This window comes from Megascapheus bottae, chromosome 16 (assembly GCF_031878675.1).
Source record: "Megascapheus bottae isolate mThoBot1 chromosome 16, mThoBot2.hap1, whole genome shotgun sequence".
Taxonomy (NCBI): domain Eukaryota; kingdom Metazoa; phylum Chordata; class Mammalia; order Rodentia; family Geomyidae; genus Megascapheus; species Megascapheus bottae.
In genome coordinates, this window is record NC_143524.1 from 1576130 (window position 1) to 1594817 (window position 18688).

The following is an 18688-nucleotide window of genomic DNA, read 5'->3' on the forward strand; positions in this document are numbered from 1 at the left end:
ACCTGGGTCTTTGTGAGGCCAGCGAGATCATGCAAGCAGGGTTAGCTCTCCATGTATGGCTGGGTGGCTCGAGACGACAGAGGGCAGGCAAGGTGAGGGAGTAGCAAGAAGACGGCCCGTGAAAATGGGCCTAGGATGGAGAGATGCACCCGAGAGCCAAGAGCGCCAGGAGCCCCAGGTAGAGGAGGCAGGGAGGTGGCCTCTGGGAGCCCTGATGGGCCAGGTTGAAATGGCAAGTTCCAGTCCTGTGAGCGCCTTGCTGTGGCCCTGTCAGCGCAGCCCCTGCCTGAAGGCCTGGCTCGGCTTCCACCTAGCTGTGTGGTGGCAGGTCCCGGCCAGAGCTGCCTGCTTCCCGGGCTCCGCCTCAAGAGAATGCAAATCCTCGCGCCCCCCCCCCCCCCAAGGTCCCCTGCAGAAACTCAGCATCGCCAAGGCCAGGGCAGGGCCGCATTTGAATATTTGAATAATCTGGTGGTGTGGGGAATGGGAGGAACCCTGGCTGGAGGCCACATTGTGGGATTTGTGTCCAAGAGCCGCAGACCCCAAGGACTGACTGGGCTCCATCCTGGGGACAGAAACCTGCCATCCATGTGCCAGTGGGGCCATGCCTGTGCAAAGGCTCTGGGCAGACCCCATCCCAGTGGGGATGGGTCGAGTGCCTTGCTCTCTGCACCCAGCGTCCCGGTCTAGAGGCTGAGGAGAAGCTGGGAAAGTGCCAAGTGCCAAGCAAATGAAGCCACCACAAGGGAGGGCATGCAAAGGAGACAGAGATTTGCATGAGCAGGTGTCCGGGTCCTGCCCTGCAGGCTCCTGGAGGGAAGGGGGCAGTGAGGAGTCCCAGGTGGCCCCAGCTGGCACCAAATCAGGTCGCTGTAGGCCCCTGGGCCTCTTGGGAGGTGGGCAATGGTCCCTGCAGAAACAGCCTAAGCTAAGCATGGACCCTCGGCACGGCAGACACCTTGTATGGGGCAGACCTGGCCAGACAGGCCCCGGGGCTCCAGCCCGGTGTGCTCCCCAGACTGCGGGCCAGCTCACCTTGGGATGTGGGGACAGGTGCCGTGTAACGAGCTCCTGCAGGAAGGTCCCTGGGGGTGACAGTCCCAAAATGGACCTCGTGGCCTTGATCCCCAAGTGAGGGGCCTGGGAGCCCTGGGCAGGCAGCCCGAGACTCCCCCTACCAGCTCCCCAAGCCCCTCCTGCCGTCCCAGGCTCCTGGGCAGACACTGCCACACTCTGGAGAGACCCTTCCCTCACCCAGGGGACCCGTCCCTTCCTGGGGAGGGGCTCTCTCTCGATACGGACAAACGAAACGGAGGTATGGAACAAGGCTGTGGCCGGAACCACACAGCCCACGCTGTTCCAGCCCACCGATCACACCCACCCAGGGCAGGCGCTTCTCCCTGGACACTGGCCATGGCGTTCGCTCCTCCCTGCTGTTTCTCCCCACTCCACGCTGCCACGTGAGCGGTGGAGTGTGTGCGGCCATGGGCTCTGCCCCGTGCCAGGCCCGCGCCTCCTTCCTTCTTCCACCTCTCTTGGCACCTGGGCAGGTGTGAACAAAGGTGGACCACTGAGGACTGGCCTTCCTTGGCTTGATGGGTCCCTGTGACCCAGGCTTGTCCAGCCCAGCGGGAGGCGGTGCCTGCAGCTGCCACAGCCACCCAGATGGCGGGGCCTCCCCTGGAGTCAATGCCCAGGGTGGCATAGCTCCTAGACAAATCCAGCCGTGAAATCCAGCTGTGCCACCCTGTGTTCCCGCCGAGCCTCAGTTCCCTAGAGCTCCAGTCCCAGGAGGCCCGCCCCGCGAGCTCCCTTGTGAGGTCCACTCCTCGTCCAGGCGGTCAGCCCCCGGGGGGACTGTTGGGGTTTCTGGGTGCAGGATGGCGGTCTCCGGGAAGACTGTAGTCCTGGGCTGGCCACCTCCTCGTGGCCTCCTTTCTCACTCCTGGCTTCATATTGTAAAACGTTATCAGCTGGGCGCTGCTGCTCTGGAATGCTAGCTGTGCAGGGGGGCTGACGTCTGAGGACTGAGGTTTGTAGCCAGCCCACGCAGGAAATCTGTGAGACTCCTATCACCAATTAACCACTAAAAAGCCAACGCTGGAGTTGTGGCTCAAGTGGTAGAGGACCAGCGTTGAATGAAAAAGCTCAGGGACAGTGTCCAGGCGGAGTTCAAGCCCCAGTATTACACACACACACACACACACACACACACACACACACACACACCATGTCTCTAGAGCCTGGCTTCTGGGGGACTGTGGATGACACAGAACCTGGCGTGTTTCTGTGCACCCTTTCTCCATGGGACTCCTAGACCCTCTCTCTGGCACCCCACATACCCTAACTCAGGAATGGTAGGGGAGGTCAGGACCTGCCATCAGTCACCAGAGGGCGCTCTAGGACCACAGACGCCAGACAGGCACAGCCTCAGAGGCCCGCTTTGCCCTGGGCAGGGGGCTGTGGCCACCTCCTCAGTAGCCTCCTGTGGGCTGGTACCCTGGTCCCTGGCATGGCGGAGTCCACACCCTGAAGGAGAAGCAGCCATCTGAGGTCCCTTAGTAATTATGGAGTGCCTGGGATCTGATGTGGGCAGGGCACCTGCTCTCGGGGGCCTCTGGCCTCGAGGGTTCAGTTGTGAAGGAGATTTGCCTTGAGGACCATAGCCAAAAGGTCAGACGCCAACTCTGAACAAGGTCAGGAGCCCACAGGTCCAGCCTGGGCCTTACAGTGTCTGAAGCACGTGGCGAGCAGGATCGCTCCAGACCCTCTGAGCCCGTGGTGGTGAAACGCAGCCTCGCTTTCTCCTCCTCCTCCTCCTCCTCCTCCTCCTCCTCCTCCTCCTCCTCCTCCTTCTCCTCCATCCTGGTCCTGACTCTCCACCGCGGCCCTCTCGACACCTAGTGGGGCCCACAGCCCAGCAGCGGGGCGTGTATCTCAGCTCCCACCATGGGTCCCTACTACCCAGCAGCCCCGGCTTCTTCTTCCTCCCTCAGAGACCTGGGCCAGGAGCATGGGCGCAGGACGGCTGCCCAAGCTCTCGGGCCAGGCACCCCAAGTCCCGCTTCGGTGCTGTTCCACCTCGTAATGGTCTTTACTTCCCATGCACATGTATGCAGCTGCTTCCCGCACTGGCCTGAGGGGCCCTGGGTATCCCTTGCCATCCCTGCGCCTAGAACCCAGGCACAGGACCTCCGTGAGAGCAGTGGGTCGGGGACAGTCCTGCCTGTGCTGCAGGGACCGAGGCGAGGCGAGGCAGCCTCCTGATGGCCAAGCCTGGAGTGGGCAGCTGCTGCCCTGCCACCTGCAGTGGCTTGGCTGGACACCATCTCTGTCCCCTTGGTCACTGTCGGCCTGGAAGGGCTCCTCGAGGGCGCTTTCTCCAGGGCAAGGCCACACCTGCAGAGCCAGCAGGGCCTAGCCACACCAGGGCCGGCACACAGGGCCTGTCCCTGGGACAGCAGGTCCCCCTCCAGGCTCTAAGTCCCACAGCCCGCATGCTCAAAAACACGAGGCTCTGTCCTGGATGGGGTCGAAGTCTGACCTCGAGAGGAGGGGCGGAGGCCATTCCAGCCTGTGTGGACTGGCCATCCTCTGGTAGGCCATGCAGGGGTCTTGCGGCACCCCCCACCCCCTCTCACTCTGTCTCAAGGAAAAGGCGCTGGCTGGAGAACCTGCCTGACCACCCCGCAGAGCGGGCAGGTGAGAGGCGGAAGCCCGGAGGCCTCACACCAGGAGCACGGCCACAGATGAGGACTTCCTGCTGCCCTACCCCACGGAGGTCACCGGGCTGTAGCTGCCTGGGTGGAATGAGGTCCCTCCCCCCATCCCCCTCTCCTCCTCACCCTTCTCCCTCTCCCCTCCCTCCCTCTCTGGGCCTCTAGAGCATAGGCTGTCCCTGAAACTTAATAGAGATCTCCTCAGCCCAGACCTGGGTTCAGCGAGTGGGGCCCTCAGGCCTAAGGTCCTGTCCACCGCGCCCTGGCACAGCCACCCCCACCTGCCACTCTCCAGGGAGCCCTGCCCAGCCCATCCACAGCAGGGACAGCCCCATCCCCATTCCACATACTGTGACAGAGGCAGAATGACCATGTTTAGGGCTCGGGGCCAGGAGATACTACAGATTGTGCCAGGCAGGGCACATAGAAGCCACCCGACAGAAGCACCATTAAAGAAGGAGATTTGATAAGTGGTAAGATGCTTGCCTGGCATTTATGCGGCCCTTCGTTTGAAGCCCAGCAACAAAAAGAAAAGGAAAGAAAAAAGCAAAACTGCAAGAGTTCCTCAGTTGGTGTGCTGGGTGCCAACAAGGAAATAAGGAAATGATTTCAATGGCTGGAGACAAAAGGAAGCTGGAGAGAACCAGAGAGTGGGGATTTCAATGGGTTCTCAGAGAAAAATCTCTCAGAGAAGGTAAGATTTCTGCAGATAGCCCCAGGGAGGGAAGGACATCGGCTCACTCACCCTTAGCTTTTATTCACCCATCCCATCACGCTTGCATCCATCTACCTACACAGTCCCACTATCCATCCACACGTCCACCCATTTATCCCCATCCATCCATCCATCCATCCACCCACCCACCCATCCATCCATCCATCCACCCACCCATCCACCCATCCATCCATCCATCCATCCACCCACCCACCCATCCATCCATCACCCACCCATCCATCCACCCATCCATCCACCCATCCATCCACCCACCCACCCATCCATCCATCCATCCACCCATCCATCCACCCACCCATCCACTCATCCATCCATCCATCCATCCACCCACCCATCCACCCATCCACCCATCCACCCATCCATCCATCCATCCACCCATCCACCCATCCACCCACCCACCCACCCATCCACCCACCCACCCATCCATCCACCCATCCACCCATCCACCCATCCACCCATCCATCCATCCATCCACTCATCCATCTACTCACCCACGTATCCACTAATCTTCCCGTATAACTGTCCATCCAGCCAGCTCAACCATCCATTCACATGTTGGTCCAGCCATTTACAACCATCACCCATGCATCCACGCCCGCCCGCATCCACCTGTCCATCCACTGACCTCACAGTCACTCATCACCATTCACTAACTTCTCCTGGGTGCCCGGTCTCATCCGGGAGAGCAGGTCAGCACCTGGCCTGAGGCACCCACACACCGCCCAGGGGACAACTCCTTCACCGGGTGGGGGGTGGGGCTCTCGGTGGCTCCTTCCTCAGTGAGTGGGACTCCCAGGCGTTGCTGTCTCCTGAGGTCAAGGCTCTGCCTTCCGAGGGCCCTGCCCTTTTCCGCCCTGTCACCCAGCCAGGCCAGAATTCAGCAGGCAGGGCACAGATGCCATGGGAGCTGAGTCATGCCCTTGCCCTCCTCCCTTCCTCCTCTGCCCCCTGTCCCTCGTAGCAGCCCTGGGGCAGACTTGCTCAATCACCTCTTTCAGTCTACTCTCGGACTCGGGCCTTGGAGGTTTCACAGGAAAGCCCTGCCCGCCATGCTGTCAGGACAAGTTCCTGCTGGAAACTGTACCAGAGCCATGACACTGGGGGCAGGTTCCCCTCTCCACTGTGGGGGCCACTGCCACGGGGTAGGGGAGGGGACGGGTGAAGTCTGGAAGAGGAGAGGCAGATTTAGCGGCCACCGGAGGGGGCCCACGGGTGCCGGGGCCCACGGGGGGCTTTCTGAAGTGGAGTACCACCCCCTCAGCACAGCCCCACGGTGCTGCAGCCCTCTGGCAGCTGGAAGAGCTGCGTTGACCCCAGAGGAATGTCCAGAAGGCTCTCAGTCGTGTTGGAGTGTGGGCTGTGCAGTCCACACAGGGAACGCTGTGATGTAAGAGGGCTCGCCCCCGCGGGGCACTGCAGTGTGTGGGTGTGTGAATCTTGGGGTGCATGCAGCCAGGACCCCACAAGGCGGCTCCCTGCCTGCCTTCCCGCTCTGGTCTGAGCCATCACACCACCCCGCTCGCTGCCTTCCAGGCTCTCAGGTCTGTTCCCTCTTTTTCTTTGTTGGGATTTTCCTCCAGGTCTGAGCTTTGAACTCAGGGACTTGTACTTGCTAGGCAAGTGCTCTATCACTTAAGCCACACCACCAACCTCAGAACAACGTTTCCTTTGCCAGGCCTGGGGTTTGAACTCAGGGCCTGAGCACTGTCCTTGGGTTTCTTCAAGGCTAGAGCTCTACCACTTGAACCACAGCACCACTTCTGGCTTTTTCTGTGTTTGTGGCACTGAGGAATCGAACCCAGGGCTTGGTGCATGTGAGGCAAGCGCTCTATCACGAGGTCACACTCCCAAACCCTCAGAACAACTTTCTAGGAACAGGAATGGAGGCTACCGAGGCTCTTTGTGGTCACAAAGATTTCATAGGACACACACACACACACACTCACACACACACTCACACACACACTCACACACACACACTCACACACACACACACTCATACACACACACACACTCACACACTCACACACACACACTCACACACTCACACACACACTCACACACACACACTCACACACTCACACACTCACACACACACTCACACACACACACTCACACACACACTCACACACACACTCATACACACACACACACACACACTCAGCTCTTATCTTTCTGGGTTGCTTCCCAGTTTGGAAGAAAGGTGGGGGCACACAGCTGTAAGTGGGGGGGGGACTGATGGAGAGACCAGAATCTAATCTCCTGCCCCCTCTCCCCAGCCCTGTCCTCCCCTGCCCCGTCCTCCCCTGTCCTGAACTGTCTGCCCCTTTCCTGCCCCATCCTCCCCTGCCCTGCCCCGTCCCCCCTATCCTGCCCCGTCCTCCCCTCCCCCATCCTCCCCCATCCTCCCCTGTCCTCTCCTCCCCTGCCCTGTCCTCCCGTCTTGCTCCATCCTCCCCTGTCCTGCTCCGTCCTCCCCTGCCCCATCCTCCCGTCTTGCCCTGTCCTCCCATCTTGCCCCGTCCTCCCCTGTCTTGCCTCGTACTCTCCTGTCCTCCCCCGTCCTCCCCACACCTTGTGGCATGGAGGAATGTGCTGGTCTTACAGGTAAGGAAACGGCCAGCTTCCTGGGCATGCAAGGACCTGCTTCTGGGGTGTGCAGGGCACAGGGTGCTCAGTGAGCCCCTGGAGTGTGGGTGGGAGTGTCAGGGCTGAAGGATGGGCAGGCCCCAGCCTTGGCTCTGTCCTGTGGGGGGGCCAACTCTTGGGGACCCTCACAGTTCCCTCAGAATTTGAGTTGCGGGCCCCGTTCTGCATCATGGTGCAGGGTGTACACGGATCCTGTCCGAGGCCTCTTGGCCTGCTGGTAGGGGTGGGAGGCCAGTTAAGGGCCCAAGGGAGGAGAGGGGGTTCCTGCAAGCAGGAGGACTGTCAGGCAGGAGGCCCCTCAGCACGTGGGCCTCGCAAATCCCCCCAGGTGACTGAGGTCTCCCCACAGGTCTTGTGGGGGCACTGAGCCCCCGCCCCACCCACCGCTGGAGCTCAGCTCTACCTGGCGTCTCTCTCACGGCTCTATAGCTGGTGCACAGAACGGTACCGGGCTGGCAGTGCCCGTGGCTGGGCAGAGCCTGCTACCCACCAGCCGGCTGGGCTGGCTGGACCCCCCTCCCCCATGGTGGCAGCCTCACCCCGAGCCCTTGTCCAGCCCAGCACTGGCTTCTCCTGCCCACCTGCCTGCCCTCCTTCCTCTCAGCTCTCCCCTCCCCTTGGAATGGCGGGGAGGTCATGGCACCTCTCCCCAGGGAAGGATGGGCCTGCCAGGGCCTTCCACTGCTTGGGCAGCGATTGGTGCGATTTTTTTTTGAAGATGGAAACGTACACAAAGGCGAAAAGGCCAGTATAACATAATGAGCGCATTCACGTGCTCCCAGCAAGCCGGGTTCCCGGGACAATACATGGGAGTGTTCCGATTGGCAGCACCCAGCAAATGCAAGGGTGGGTTTGTAGTTCTTCGGTGTTTGTACTTGTGTCTTTATCTCTTACGCAGGACCTTTTGGTTCCTAAGGAAATTCACATGATGATTAGACTTTGTGTAGATAGACAGATATGATTTCAAAAGCACGGGACAGCCAGCCTCCCCTATCTGTAGCTCTGCCTCTGCAAACTCAAACCCTAGGTGGAAAAGCTTTGAACAGCAAGTGGCGTTTGTACTGAGCACGGGGCTTTCTCTAAACCACAGAGCACTGCAACTCTACACATGGTGTAACGTCGGGTTAGGAGTCTTGAGTCTTCTACAGCTGATTTAAACTACGGGCCACATTTACTGCAGCGCTCCATGGTGGTGGAACTGACACGTGATTCAGCCACTTGAAGCCCAGGGTGGCCGTGCTGTGACTTGCTAATATACATTTATATATCAGCTCGTGCGTGCTTGCATGCACACACGTGCGCACATGCACACACACACACATACACATTAGATAATAGCACTGAGGCTTTAGCTCAGGGCCTGGGCTCTGTCCTCCTCCTCCTCCTCCTCCTCCTCCTCCTCTTCTTCTTCTTCTTCTTCTTTTTATTATTATTATTATTATTATTATTATTTTGCTTCAGGCTGGGGCTCAACCACTTGAGCCATAGCTCCACTTCTGGCTTTTTCTGTGTATTTGGTACTGAGGAATCAAACCCAAGGCCATGTGCCCAGGCTAACTTTGAAACTGTGACTCTCAGATCTCAGCCTCCTGACCAGCTAGGATTGCAGGAGGAGGCAATGGCACTCGTTCTTGCTAATTCTTAAGCACTGAGGTTCACAAACTTACATACCATTTTCTATTTTCCTCCCTTATCTTTTTATTATTTTGGCCAGTCCTGGAACTTGAACTCAGGGCCTGAGCACTGTCCTTGGACTTTCTCAAGGCTAGCACTCTACCACTTGAGCCACAGCACCAATTCCAGCCTTTTCTGTGTATGTGGTCCTGAGGAATCAAACCCAGGGCTTTGTGCATGCTAGGCGAGCCCTCTACCACTAGGCCACTCTCTGGGCCCCTTTCCTCCCTTATCTTTGGGTTAGCTCCTGGCAGTAGGATTTCCAGCTCAGAGGGCACAGAGCTTTCGTTCCTAGTGCCAGAATTCCCTTTCTGTGGAGGTGAGGAGCGCACCTGCTCTCCGCCTCTCCCACCCATTGTGGATTGTGCCCATCAGATAGGCCGGCAATGCTATCAGCATGTACTTGTTAATTGTCAAAGGCCACAGACCTTTCCCCAGGCATCATTCACGTCTTCTGTCCGTTTTCTCACAGGATGCCGCGTCTTGTTCCTCACCGGGGCTTCCCGGGCGGTGTTTGTCACTTACCCCTCACTCTGCCCACAGGGGGTTTCTGGTTTCTTTTCACGCTGCTTCTGGGGAGACTCTTGCCCGTCCTTCGGCAGCCTGTATGGCTTTCTTGAACCCTCACACCGGGGCCTCTGCTCCCTGGGAAGTGAGTGGTTGGTTGGCTTGCCTGTGCGGTAGGCGGGCTCTTCCTCTTGCTGCCACGGAGCTGTGGATGCTGGGGGTCCTTTAGGAGTGTGGTGGGGAGGGGGGTGTTTGGGGTGTGGTGGGGAGGGGAGGGGGTATTCGGGGTGTGGAGGGGAGGGGGTGTTTGGGGTGTGGTGGGGAGGGGAGAGGGTATTTGGGGTGTGGAGGGGAGGGGGTGTTTGGGGTGTGGAGGGGAGGGGGTCTCTTCTGTCTGCTGCCCCCCATGGGACGAGGCCCACCCCTGTAACCACCCAGTGACCCACGGAGGGCCAGGCTGGGAGGTGAGGACAGGGGCTCTTCCCTGCCCGCCTGTGGTGTGTCCCCAGGGTCTGGGTGCAAGCCCCTCTCCCTTGATCTGCACATGCATGCTCCTCCCTGCTCTCCCCTGCTCTGTCCTGCTTTCCCCTCCCCTGCCCTCCCCTCCCCGTGCCTGGCCCAGCCGCGCTTCCCGTCCCCGAGAGCAGCGGGCAGAGCGCGGCGCCCCTCTTCCCTCCCAGCCTCTGCCCCCTTCCCAGAGCGGCTCCGAGGGTGGAGAGCGCGTGCCCAGCCCGCCCGGCCCGGCCCTCCCGGGCACCTGTGGCCGGGGGAGCCCGCCCTCCGCGGCCGCGGGCGGAGCGGGGCGGGGCGGCCCGCAGGTGAGGCTGGGGCGCCGGGCGGCCGCAGGTGGGCTCGGACGCGGGCGCGGGGCGGGGCTGCGGCCCCTCCGGGCCCCGCCCCGGCCCCCGGGGAGGGCGGGCCGCGGTCCCCGCGCCGCGGAGCGCCCGGCGCCGCCCCGGCACAGCTCCCGCGGCGGCCGAGGTGCCGGAGGCGTCGGGGTCGCCGTCCGCCCCGCCGGACCATGGCCGCGGCCGCCTCCCCGCCCAGGCCCGAGCGGAAGCGCGGGGGCTGGGGCCGCCTGCTGGGCGCCCGACGGGGCAGCGCCGGCCTGGCCAAGAAGCGCCCGTTCTCGCTGGAGCTGGCGGAGGGCGGCCCCGCGCTCTACGCGCCCGCGCCGCCCGCCGCCGCGCCGCCCGCCGCCGCCCCCGGCCCGCGCCCGCCCGCCGGCCTCGACCCGCGCGTCTCCATCTACAGCGCGCGCCGCCCGCTGCTCGCGCGCACGCACGTCCAGGGCCGCGTCTACAACTTCCTGGAGCGCCCGAGCGGCTGGAAGTGCTTCGTCTACCACTTCGCCGTGTGAGTGTCTCCGCGGGGCCGCGGGGCGCGGGGAGCCGGGCGGGCGCGGGGAGCCGGGCGGGCGCGCGGGGCGGGGAGGGCGCGCCGGGCGGGGAGGGCGCGCCGGGCGGGGTCCGGTCCCCGGGCCCGGGCGCTCCGAGCCCACGTGCGCCCGTCCCCGAGGGTCCAGGCATCCCGCACCGGGCCCTGCCCGCAGCCAGGCGGCTCTCGTCCTGGGAGGCACCTGAGCTGGGCCCGGCCCTCCAGGGCTCAAGGACGCGTCTGGGGAAGGAGCGGAGGCCGCGCCCCTGCCGACCCCCCGCCCCAGCCTGGGTGTCCTGTGATTAGGACTCCTGGACGGGCAGAGCCGGGCGCCTCCCCGGGCTTCCCCTCAGCGCAGCCCTCACCCCCCTGGCCGGGCCCGAGGGACCTGTGCGCGCTCTCCACGGATGGCCCGGGAGGGACACAGCCAGGGCAGGTGATCTCCCAGGGCCGCCTCCCTTCTCGTGGGCAGATGGAGGCAGGGCAAGGCTCCCAAGACAGAGCTAGCCTGGGCTTTGGTCCTGTTCTGCCCCCCACTCCACCTCGTGCTGGGGGGAGAGGAGCCAGGCCTGCGGCTGGGGAAGATTTGGGGGCACCCATCTCTGCTGCTGTGCAGCCAAACCTCCCGAGATGCAGGGGTGAGGATGGACAGGCTGCCGCCAGCCCCGTCCCTGTCCTGAAACCTCACTGCCCATCTCCCTGACAGGACATCCTGGGGCACAGATAGAGGGGTGGCGGGTAAGGAAGAGGGCTCGCCTCACCACGCCCCAGAGGAAGTCCTTGCTTACACTGCTTTCTTCCTGAATCAGATTGTTCAGCCCTCGGAAGTTTGCTCAGCAAAGCCTGCCTTTGCCCCCCGGGGCCGCGGGGAGCAGCAGGGCCTGGACAGCTTCTAGGAGTGGCGTGTGTGGGCTCCTGGGGTGGGGTGCTCCTGTCCCTCTGTCCAGCTCTGAGCTCTGGCCCTGCTGTCATCAGGAATGACTCCCCATGTGGATGGAGTTTGGGGTGCAGGCGGACGCTGGCTGTGTAGAGCATGTAATCTACCTGGGGCCAGGGATGGGACCCCCTACCCCAGCTCTCCAGGTGGGCCTGCAAACCCCTCTCCCTGTGGCTGGGGTCCACAAGAGCCCAGAGCCCAGCAGTGGCCTGGTGGCGGGGGCCTCAGAGCTGGCCCCTTCTGCTGGTGCGCTAAGAAGTCACAGGTGAGATGTGGCAAGAGAGAGTGTGGGCTCCGTCCTTGGCAAGGTGGATGGTGAAACGCAAAGGACGATGGCTTCTGGGCCTGTATGAGCAGGCATACGTGTGTGTGTGCGCGCGTGCTGGAGGCTGGAGGTGACGGCCGATGTCCTGCAGCCTGGACACGAGGAAGCACACCCGGACATCCTGTGTTCTCCTCCAGGACCCCTGCCCTGGTCCAAGGAGACTGGCTTCGTCTGTGTCCGTGCTGGCTGTCCCTGGCTGGGGTGTCAGAGGCAGGATGTAGCACTTGCTGGCCCAGGCTGCAGTCTGCTCACCCCAGTCCTCTCCCAGGGTCCTTTGCAGCCCCGCAGTGAGGGTGCAGGGGTTCCGGGAACTCCTCGAGGGACGTGGGAGCTCTGGTGACCTTGCTGTTGGCGTTAACCAGGGTGAGGGACAGGCATCCGGCTGGCATCCATTCTGTGTGCTGAGACGCCTGGAGATTCTAAGGATTTGAGGGAGAGGGCCCAGGCAGAGCAGACACTGCCAACCCCCCCAACCCCAGACCTAGCCTGGCACTCCTGTTCTCCCTCCACACCACACCGCTTGGCTGCCCCAACTTCCCACAAGTTCCCATGGCTCTGGCACCTTGCGGTGCGTTAATCATTGATGGCTCTGGCACCTGGATGTGGCAGTTTACTGGGCTCGTCCACCCTCTTTCCAGAAGCAGAGCCAGGCATAGCACTGTGGCTCCCAGCTGCCTGCGTTCCATGGTTAGAGTCCAGCATGGGTCCCGGGCCTTTGTCCTGCAGATTTCAGGTGGGGCCCTGCCCGCCTGAGTGGTCCTCGTCTCTCTCTAGTCCCCTTGGTTTCCTCCTTCTGTCCCCAGCCAGAAGGCAGATAAACCCGTGATTCCCTTTTGTGACTCCTTCCTGAGACCCCTCGGCCCCTGCAGACCTTGGCCCATACTTCTGGATGTGTCGTGGCCCACAAACACGTGGCCTCACCTTGGCATGTGATTAGTTAGATGTCCCCGGACCGCCATCAGGCCAGGTTCCTTCCAGGATGGGGGGGAGGAGAGGGAAGGAGGGAGAGCTGAGTCCCAGGGAAGGGTCTGCCCCCGGCCCAGCCCTCGCTCCCCACGCTCCCTTGCAGGGGGCCAGACCCCAGCACGCCTCCCCTCAGAGGTGCCACCAGGGCACAGGGTCAAGCAGGTTGGGATGGGTGTGAGGGTGGGTGCTCTGCCCTGCCCCTCTGAGGGCAGCTGTGCCCACCTCCTTGCCAAGGGTAAGCAGCCCAGATTTTGGAAGACAATGGAAGGAGATGGCAGCTTTCCTGCCACTCAGAGCAGGTCAGGAGAAGGGCCCACGGCCTTCGCCAAGGCCCTGCCATGGGTAGACACGCATGCGTCTGCTTGCATGTCCGCATCCGGGAATGCTGGGACTCAGAGAAGTCCGGTTCTTTGCCCAAGGCCGCACAGCTGTGCAAGCCCTGCTGTCGGGGTTTCCAGTGTCCTCCCCTTCGCGCCCCCTCAGGTGTGGCCACAGTGTCTTCCTGTGAGGGTGGTCATGACAGGAGGGTGGGCTGCTGTTGTGGGAGGAAGAGGCGGCTGCCTCCTGAGCCTGGACCCAGCCACACTCCGCTCTCTGCCCATGATTGGCAAATCAGGTCCTCCTGGCAGCCTTGCTTTGATCTGACTGCTTCCTCTGCATAGAAGTCCCGTTTACCAGAGTTACAGTGGAGACTCATTCAGAGAACACCTCCTCCAGAAAGCCTTCCAGGCAGCACACTGCGTGCAGTGTGTGGGCATCTCAGGGCCTGCGGGGCGGCAGCCCCACCTGAGCTCGCTTGGGCCTCTCGGGATTCTGGCCTTGGCGAGTGGAGGCCTGGTGAGTGGAGGCCTGGTGAGCGGAGGCCTGGCTAGTGGAGGCCTGGTGAGTGGAGGCCTGGTGAGCGGAGGCCTGGCTAGTGGAGGCCTGGCGAGCGGAGGCCTTCTTCCTCCCCACCCCTCCCGTGGCCCCTACCACGGTCTGCTCTGCTGCCGGGCCGCCCCAGGCCCGCAGCCAGCCTGGGTCTGATGACATCTGCCCAGGAGTATTTTTATCTAGCACATTCCTGGGCTGGGGAAAGTGTTGGGCAGAGGCTGCCCAGACCCTTTGTGTCCAGGGACTGTCCCCAGCCCCCACCAGTGGTGTTCTGGAGTGGAGGGGGGAGGGACAGTCCTGGCAGGGCCAGGCCAGGTCTGAGGGGGACCCAAGTGCCGCTCTACCTCCTGGGAAGTCCCCCGTGCAGGGGTGAGGAGTCTGGGCCATGGGGCCGGCAGGGACCTGGGGATCCCACACCTGCAGGGGCTCCCTCTTTTCTGTACTAGTCCTAAGGCTTGAACTCAGGGCCTGGGTGCCATCCCTGAGCTTTTTCACCCAAGGCTCAGGCTCCGCCACCTGAGCCGCAGCTCTGCTTTCGGCTTTTGGATGGTTAATGGGGGATAAGAGTCTCGCAAACTTTCTTGCCTGGGCTGGCTTTGAACCGTGAACCTCAGATCTCAGCCTCCTGAGTGACAGGCGTGAGCCGTCGCAGCTGTTGGATGGCTAGGCCGAGGCCTCAGTTGAGTCTGTGTCTCGGCCCTCGTGAACAGGGAGCTCCTCCTGCATGGACTCGTTCACTTTATCTGAAGGAGGGGTGGGCGTCTGGCAGGCTGGGTCCCCATGCTGGCACGGATGCTGGCACCGTGGTGTCAGCTTCCGTCCTGCTGCAGTGCCAGGGTCCTTGCTCTCAGCACCTGCTCCTTTCCATTGTGAGGTAGGAGGCGTCTCCGGTGGTGTCCACGTGTGTCGAATGGCTACTCTAAACTCCAGTGGTTTGCGTCGGCCGTGGAGCTGAGGCGTGGCTACGTCAGGGAAGTCCGTCCCTGGCTAGATGAACAGTTGTGACTCTCTTCTCCCAGTCTGAGGGCGATCTTGTCATCCCTGTGGGCCCCCTGTGTTCGTGTCCGTTGGCCCCTTTTTTTTTCTTGCCAGTCCTGGGCTTGAGCTCAGGGCCTGAGCACTGTCCTTGGATTTTCTCAAGGCTAGAGCTCTACCACTTGAGCCTCAGCACCACTTCCAGCTTTTTCTGTATATGTGGTACCGAGGAATCGAACCCGGGTCTTCGTGCATGCTAGGCAAGCACTTTAACCACTAGGCCAAGTTCCTGGCCCTGTAACCATGTTTTTCTAGCTGTGAACATGGGATATGTGTGTGTATGTGTGTGTGTGTGCTCTTCAATTTCCATTGTAAAAGTGATCAAATATTTTCTTGGTATCCTATATATTGCCATTATTTGGAATGGGGTGATTTTCTTGCTCTCACTCTCCGTGATTTAGCATGTAATAAAGCTATTGATTTCTGGGCATTGATTTTTGTGCTCTGCAGATTTACAGAATTGAGCAATTTTAGGAGTTTTTTTTTTGCAGTGTATTCAAGTTTTTCTATTTGCATGCAGCTGTCGCCTGCAGGCAGGGACAACACGGCTTCCTCCTTTGCCACCTGGCTGCCCTGTCTTCCTCCGTCTCTCCTGCTTCTGGACTGGCTCCACATGCTGGAGGAGTGGCTCCGCTTCTCCCCTGCCTGTGAGCGGCACACATGACTTGTGTTGTTTTGAGGGCTTTCTCTCCAAACCTAATTATAGGAGGTGCTTTTATTTATTTATTTTTTATCACGAAGATTGTTGAAGTATATCAAGGAGCCTTTTATCTCAGAAGTACTGGGACTAGAACTCAGGGCCTTGTACTTGCAGTGTGCTGCCACTTAGGCCCTTTTAGTTTGTATTACTTCTCAACTAGCATCTTGTGCTTTGTGCTTGTCTCACCCTGGACTGTGGTGCAGCTGGGGTCACGGGTTCATACCACTATCATGTTGACATGAGAGCTCATTCACTTTTCAGTGGGCTAACCTGGCCCCCTGATCCTGCCAGTCCCCATTTCCTACATACCTGGGACCATAGGCCTGTGTCACCACCCCCAGCCTGAGCCAGCTGGTCTTTAGCTTCTCAGGGGGGAGGTCATGGGGCTTGAACTCTGGGCCCTGACGCTGTCCCTGAGCTCTTCAGCTCAAGGCTACTGCGCTACCCCTGGAGCCACAGCCCCACTTCCCATTTTTTTTTTTTAGTGATTAATTGGAGATAAGAGCCTCACATTCTTTAGTGCCTGGGCTGGCTTTGAACCTTGATCCTCAGATCCCAGCATCCAGAGTAGTTAGGATTACAGGTGGATTTATTATTTTTTTCTTCTAAATTTTCCAATTTATTGACATACAAACTGTGTATCATAATCAGCTCTAGTGATCCACTTTAGTTCTGATTTATTTGGGTCTCCCTTTTTTCTTGGTTAGGCTAGCCAAAGATTTGTTAATTTTGTTTTTCTTTTCCAGAATTCCAGTTCTTTGTCTCATTGGTCTTCCTCCTCTCCCCTCCCCTTCCCTCCCCGGCGAGATCCTCGGATCTCAGCCTCCTGAGTAGCTAGGACAACAAAGGTAAAGCCACTGGTGGCTGGCAGTTCTACTGCATTTCTGAGGGAGGAGTAGCATTCTTGGCTATAAGTTGTTGCTTGTTCAGAAATCGGTCTGCCAATAGTCTTGTGAGGGAATCTTTATGTGACCTGGTGATCTGGAGCTTTTTTTTGGTCAGTCATGGGGCTTGAACTCTGGGCCCAGGAGCTGTCCTTGAGCTCTTTAGGTCAAGGCTAGCGCTCTGCCCCTTGAGCCACAGCTCCACTTCTGGTTTTCTGGTGGTTAATTGGAGATACGAGTCTCCCGGACTTTCGTGCCTGGGTTGGCTTTGAACCTCCATCCTCAGATCTCAGCCTCCTGAGCAGCCACTGGTGTCCGGCTCCAGTAATTCTTTTGCTGAGGATTTTATTGAAATGTATGCCTGTCCCTTTCTCTCCAAAATGCAACCTGCTCACCTGTTCGCTCCTGAAATACCCACAATGCAACCTGCTCACCTGTTCGCTCCTGAAATACCCACAATGCAACCTGCTCACCTGTTCGCTCCTGAAATACCCACAATGCAACCTGCTCGCTCACTTGTGCTTGTGTAAGCCTCAGCTGCTTCTGGCATTCTTTCATTTCATGTCTTTGTCTAAAGACTTCTGTGTAAGTTCAGAAGACAGAATAGAAGAAAGGATTTCCTCCTCCTCCCTCCCGTGCACACTGGGTGAGTCAGAGAGTGACTGGATGAGCCAGTCTCCAGTGGTCACACCTGGCGCTCTGGGAGGGAGGCATGGCTGGTTTCATTAAGAGCCGAGGTAGCGGTCCTGGTAGAGAAACAGGTGTAAGGAGGGGAGATTATCCTGGATTCAGCCCACTCTGCAGGGGCCGAGGGCGTGGCTCACATGGTAGAGTGCCCGCCTAGCAAGCACAAGGTCCTGAGTTCAAACCCCACTAATGCAGAACAAAATACTTGGTTTACTGAAACAAAGGCCTGGAGTGTGACCTCAACATCCCCTCCACCCCTGGGTGGAAGAGCTCTTAGAGCGATGGCAGAGCTGTGGGCAGCCAAGACCCAGGCAGAAGGCGGCTGTGGTCACCACAGCACAGGGCCTGCCGTCCACCTGCAGATGTCCAGCCAGGCCACGGCCAGGCTTCAGCAACCACAGCCAGAGTGGTCGAAGCACATGGGAGGCTCGGCTCCCCAATCCATCCTGTGATGGGGCGGGGGAGTCCTCGCCACTGCGAGAGGACAGGGTGACGTGGGCCTACACAGCCCGTGGGACCCCGGGGAGATGTGTGGCTGTGGGCATGGGGTGTGTGAGAAGCAGGGTCTCCAGTGGACAGGGCGAAGATGGCTGCTTTGGCCCAGATTATGGCTGCTGTGGCTTCTGTGGCCCCAGCTCCCTGATGTAGGCTCAGGAATTTGGGGCAGGGCTGGCTGTGGGTAAGGCGGGTCTTGTGCCCCTGTGCCAGGGTGGAGTTCACAGAGCAGGTGGCAGCTGCCTGAAGGGAGTGCAGGAAGAGGGGGTGGGGAGGGATGATGGGGGATGGATAGCTGCTGGGGAGACCCGCATGGGAGGAGGGAGGGAGGGATGGGGGAGCTCCCCAGACCCGCTGCTGTCCTGATCTAGGCCACCTCGCTTCTCCACCAGCTGGCCGGGGACAGCCAAAGTCTGAGACTCACATAGTGGCAGAGCTTCCAAGCCTCGGAAGAGGAAGGCTCATGTGTGGCCTGAGGGGTCTGAGGGGCTTAGCTGCCAGGACGCCTGCACCCACCGCCACAGGCCGCCCACGAGTGACCATGAGAGCCGCTCGGGCTGGGGAGGGCGCCTGTGGTTACCTCCGGGAGCCTCCTGACGGCTTGGGCTCTGGCCAGTGGATGTGGGCATGGCTCCTGCATGGTGGACAGGCTAGGCCAAGTGTGGATTGGATGCTGAGGGCCCAGTCTGGGCCTTCCCGTGACCCTGTGATGGCCTCCTCCTTGCAGAGCCCTGATGTGGAGGCATCCACACCCTTCCACTCTGACCCGAGGGTAGCGGTCACAGCCCCACTCTCCCAACACCCTCTCCTGTGCCTGCGCAGTGGGCTTCCTGGGCCCCAGGTGGCCCTCGCTACCAGGCCAGCAGGAGGAGGTGTGGTGGGGGGAGGGGGTGGAAGACTGGGCGATGCCAGCAAGAACAGCAAGCCTGGAGAGAGAGGAGGTGGTGGGTGCTGGACTGCAGAGCAGAGAGGCCAGGGGCCTGAGAAGAGCCCCGCCCCTGGCTCCAGGATTCATTTCTGGGGCTAGGTTCTGGTGGACAGGGCTGAAGCCCAAGAATGGAGGCCCACTAGTGGAGGCTGTGAAGGGACCCTGGAGGGAGATGGGGTTGGGGTCCCAGGGTCTCTGG

The 18688-nt window shown here is 60.5% G+C and overlaps 1 protein-coding gene across 2 annotated transcripts in view; it reads left to right on the plus strand.

Moving 5' to 3' along the window:
* Window positions 1-10263: 10263 nt before the first annotated feature.
* Window positions 10264-18688, plus strand: part of Kcnq1 (potassium voltage-gated channel subfamily Q member 1) — a 257114-nt gene continuing 248689 nt past the window's right edge. For both annotated transcript variants that reach the window (XM_090347156.1, XM_090347157.1), the window contains exon 1: window positions 10264-10638. In XM_090347156.1, the coding sequence (XP_090203282.1) occupies window positions 10304-10638 (335 nt within the window). In that variant the 5' untranslated portion in view covers window positions 10264-10303. The remainder of the gene's footprint in view (window positions 10639-18688) is intronic.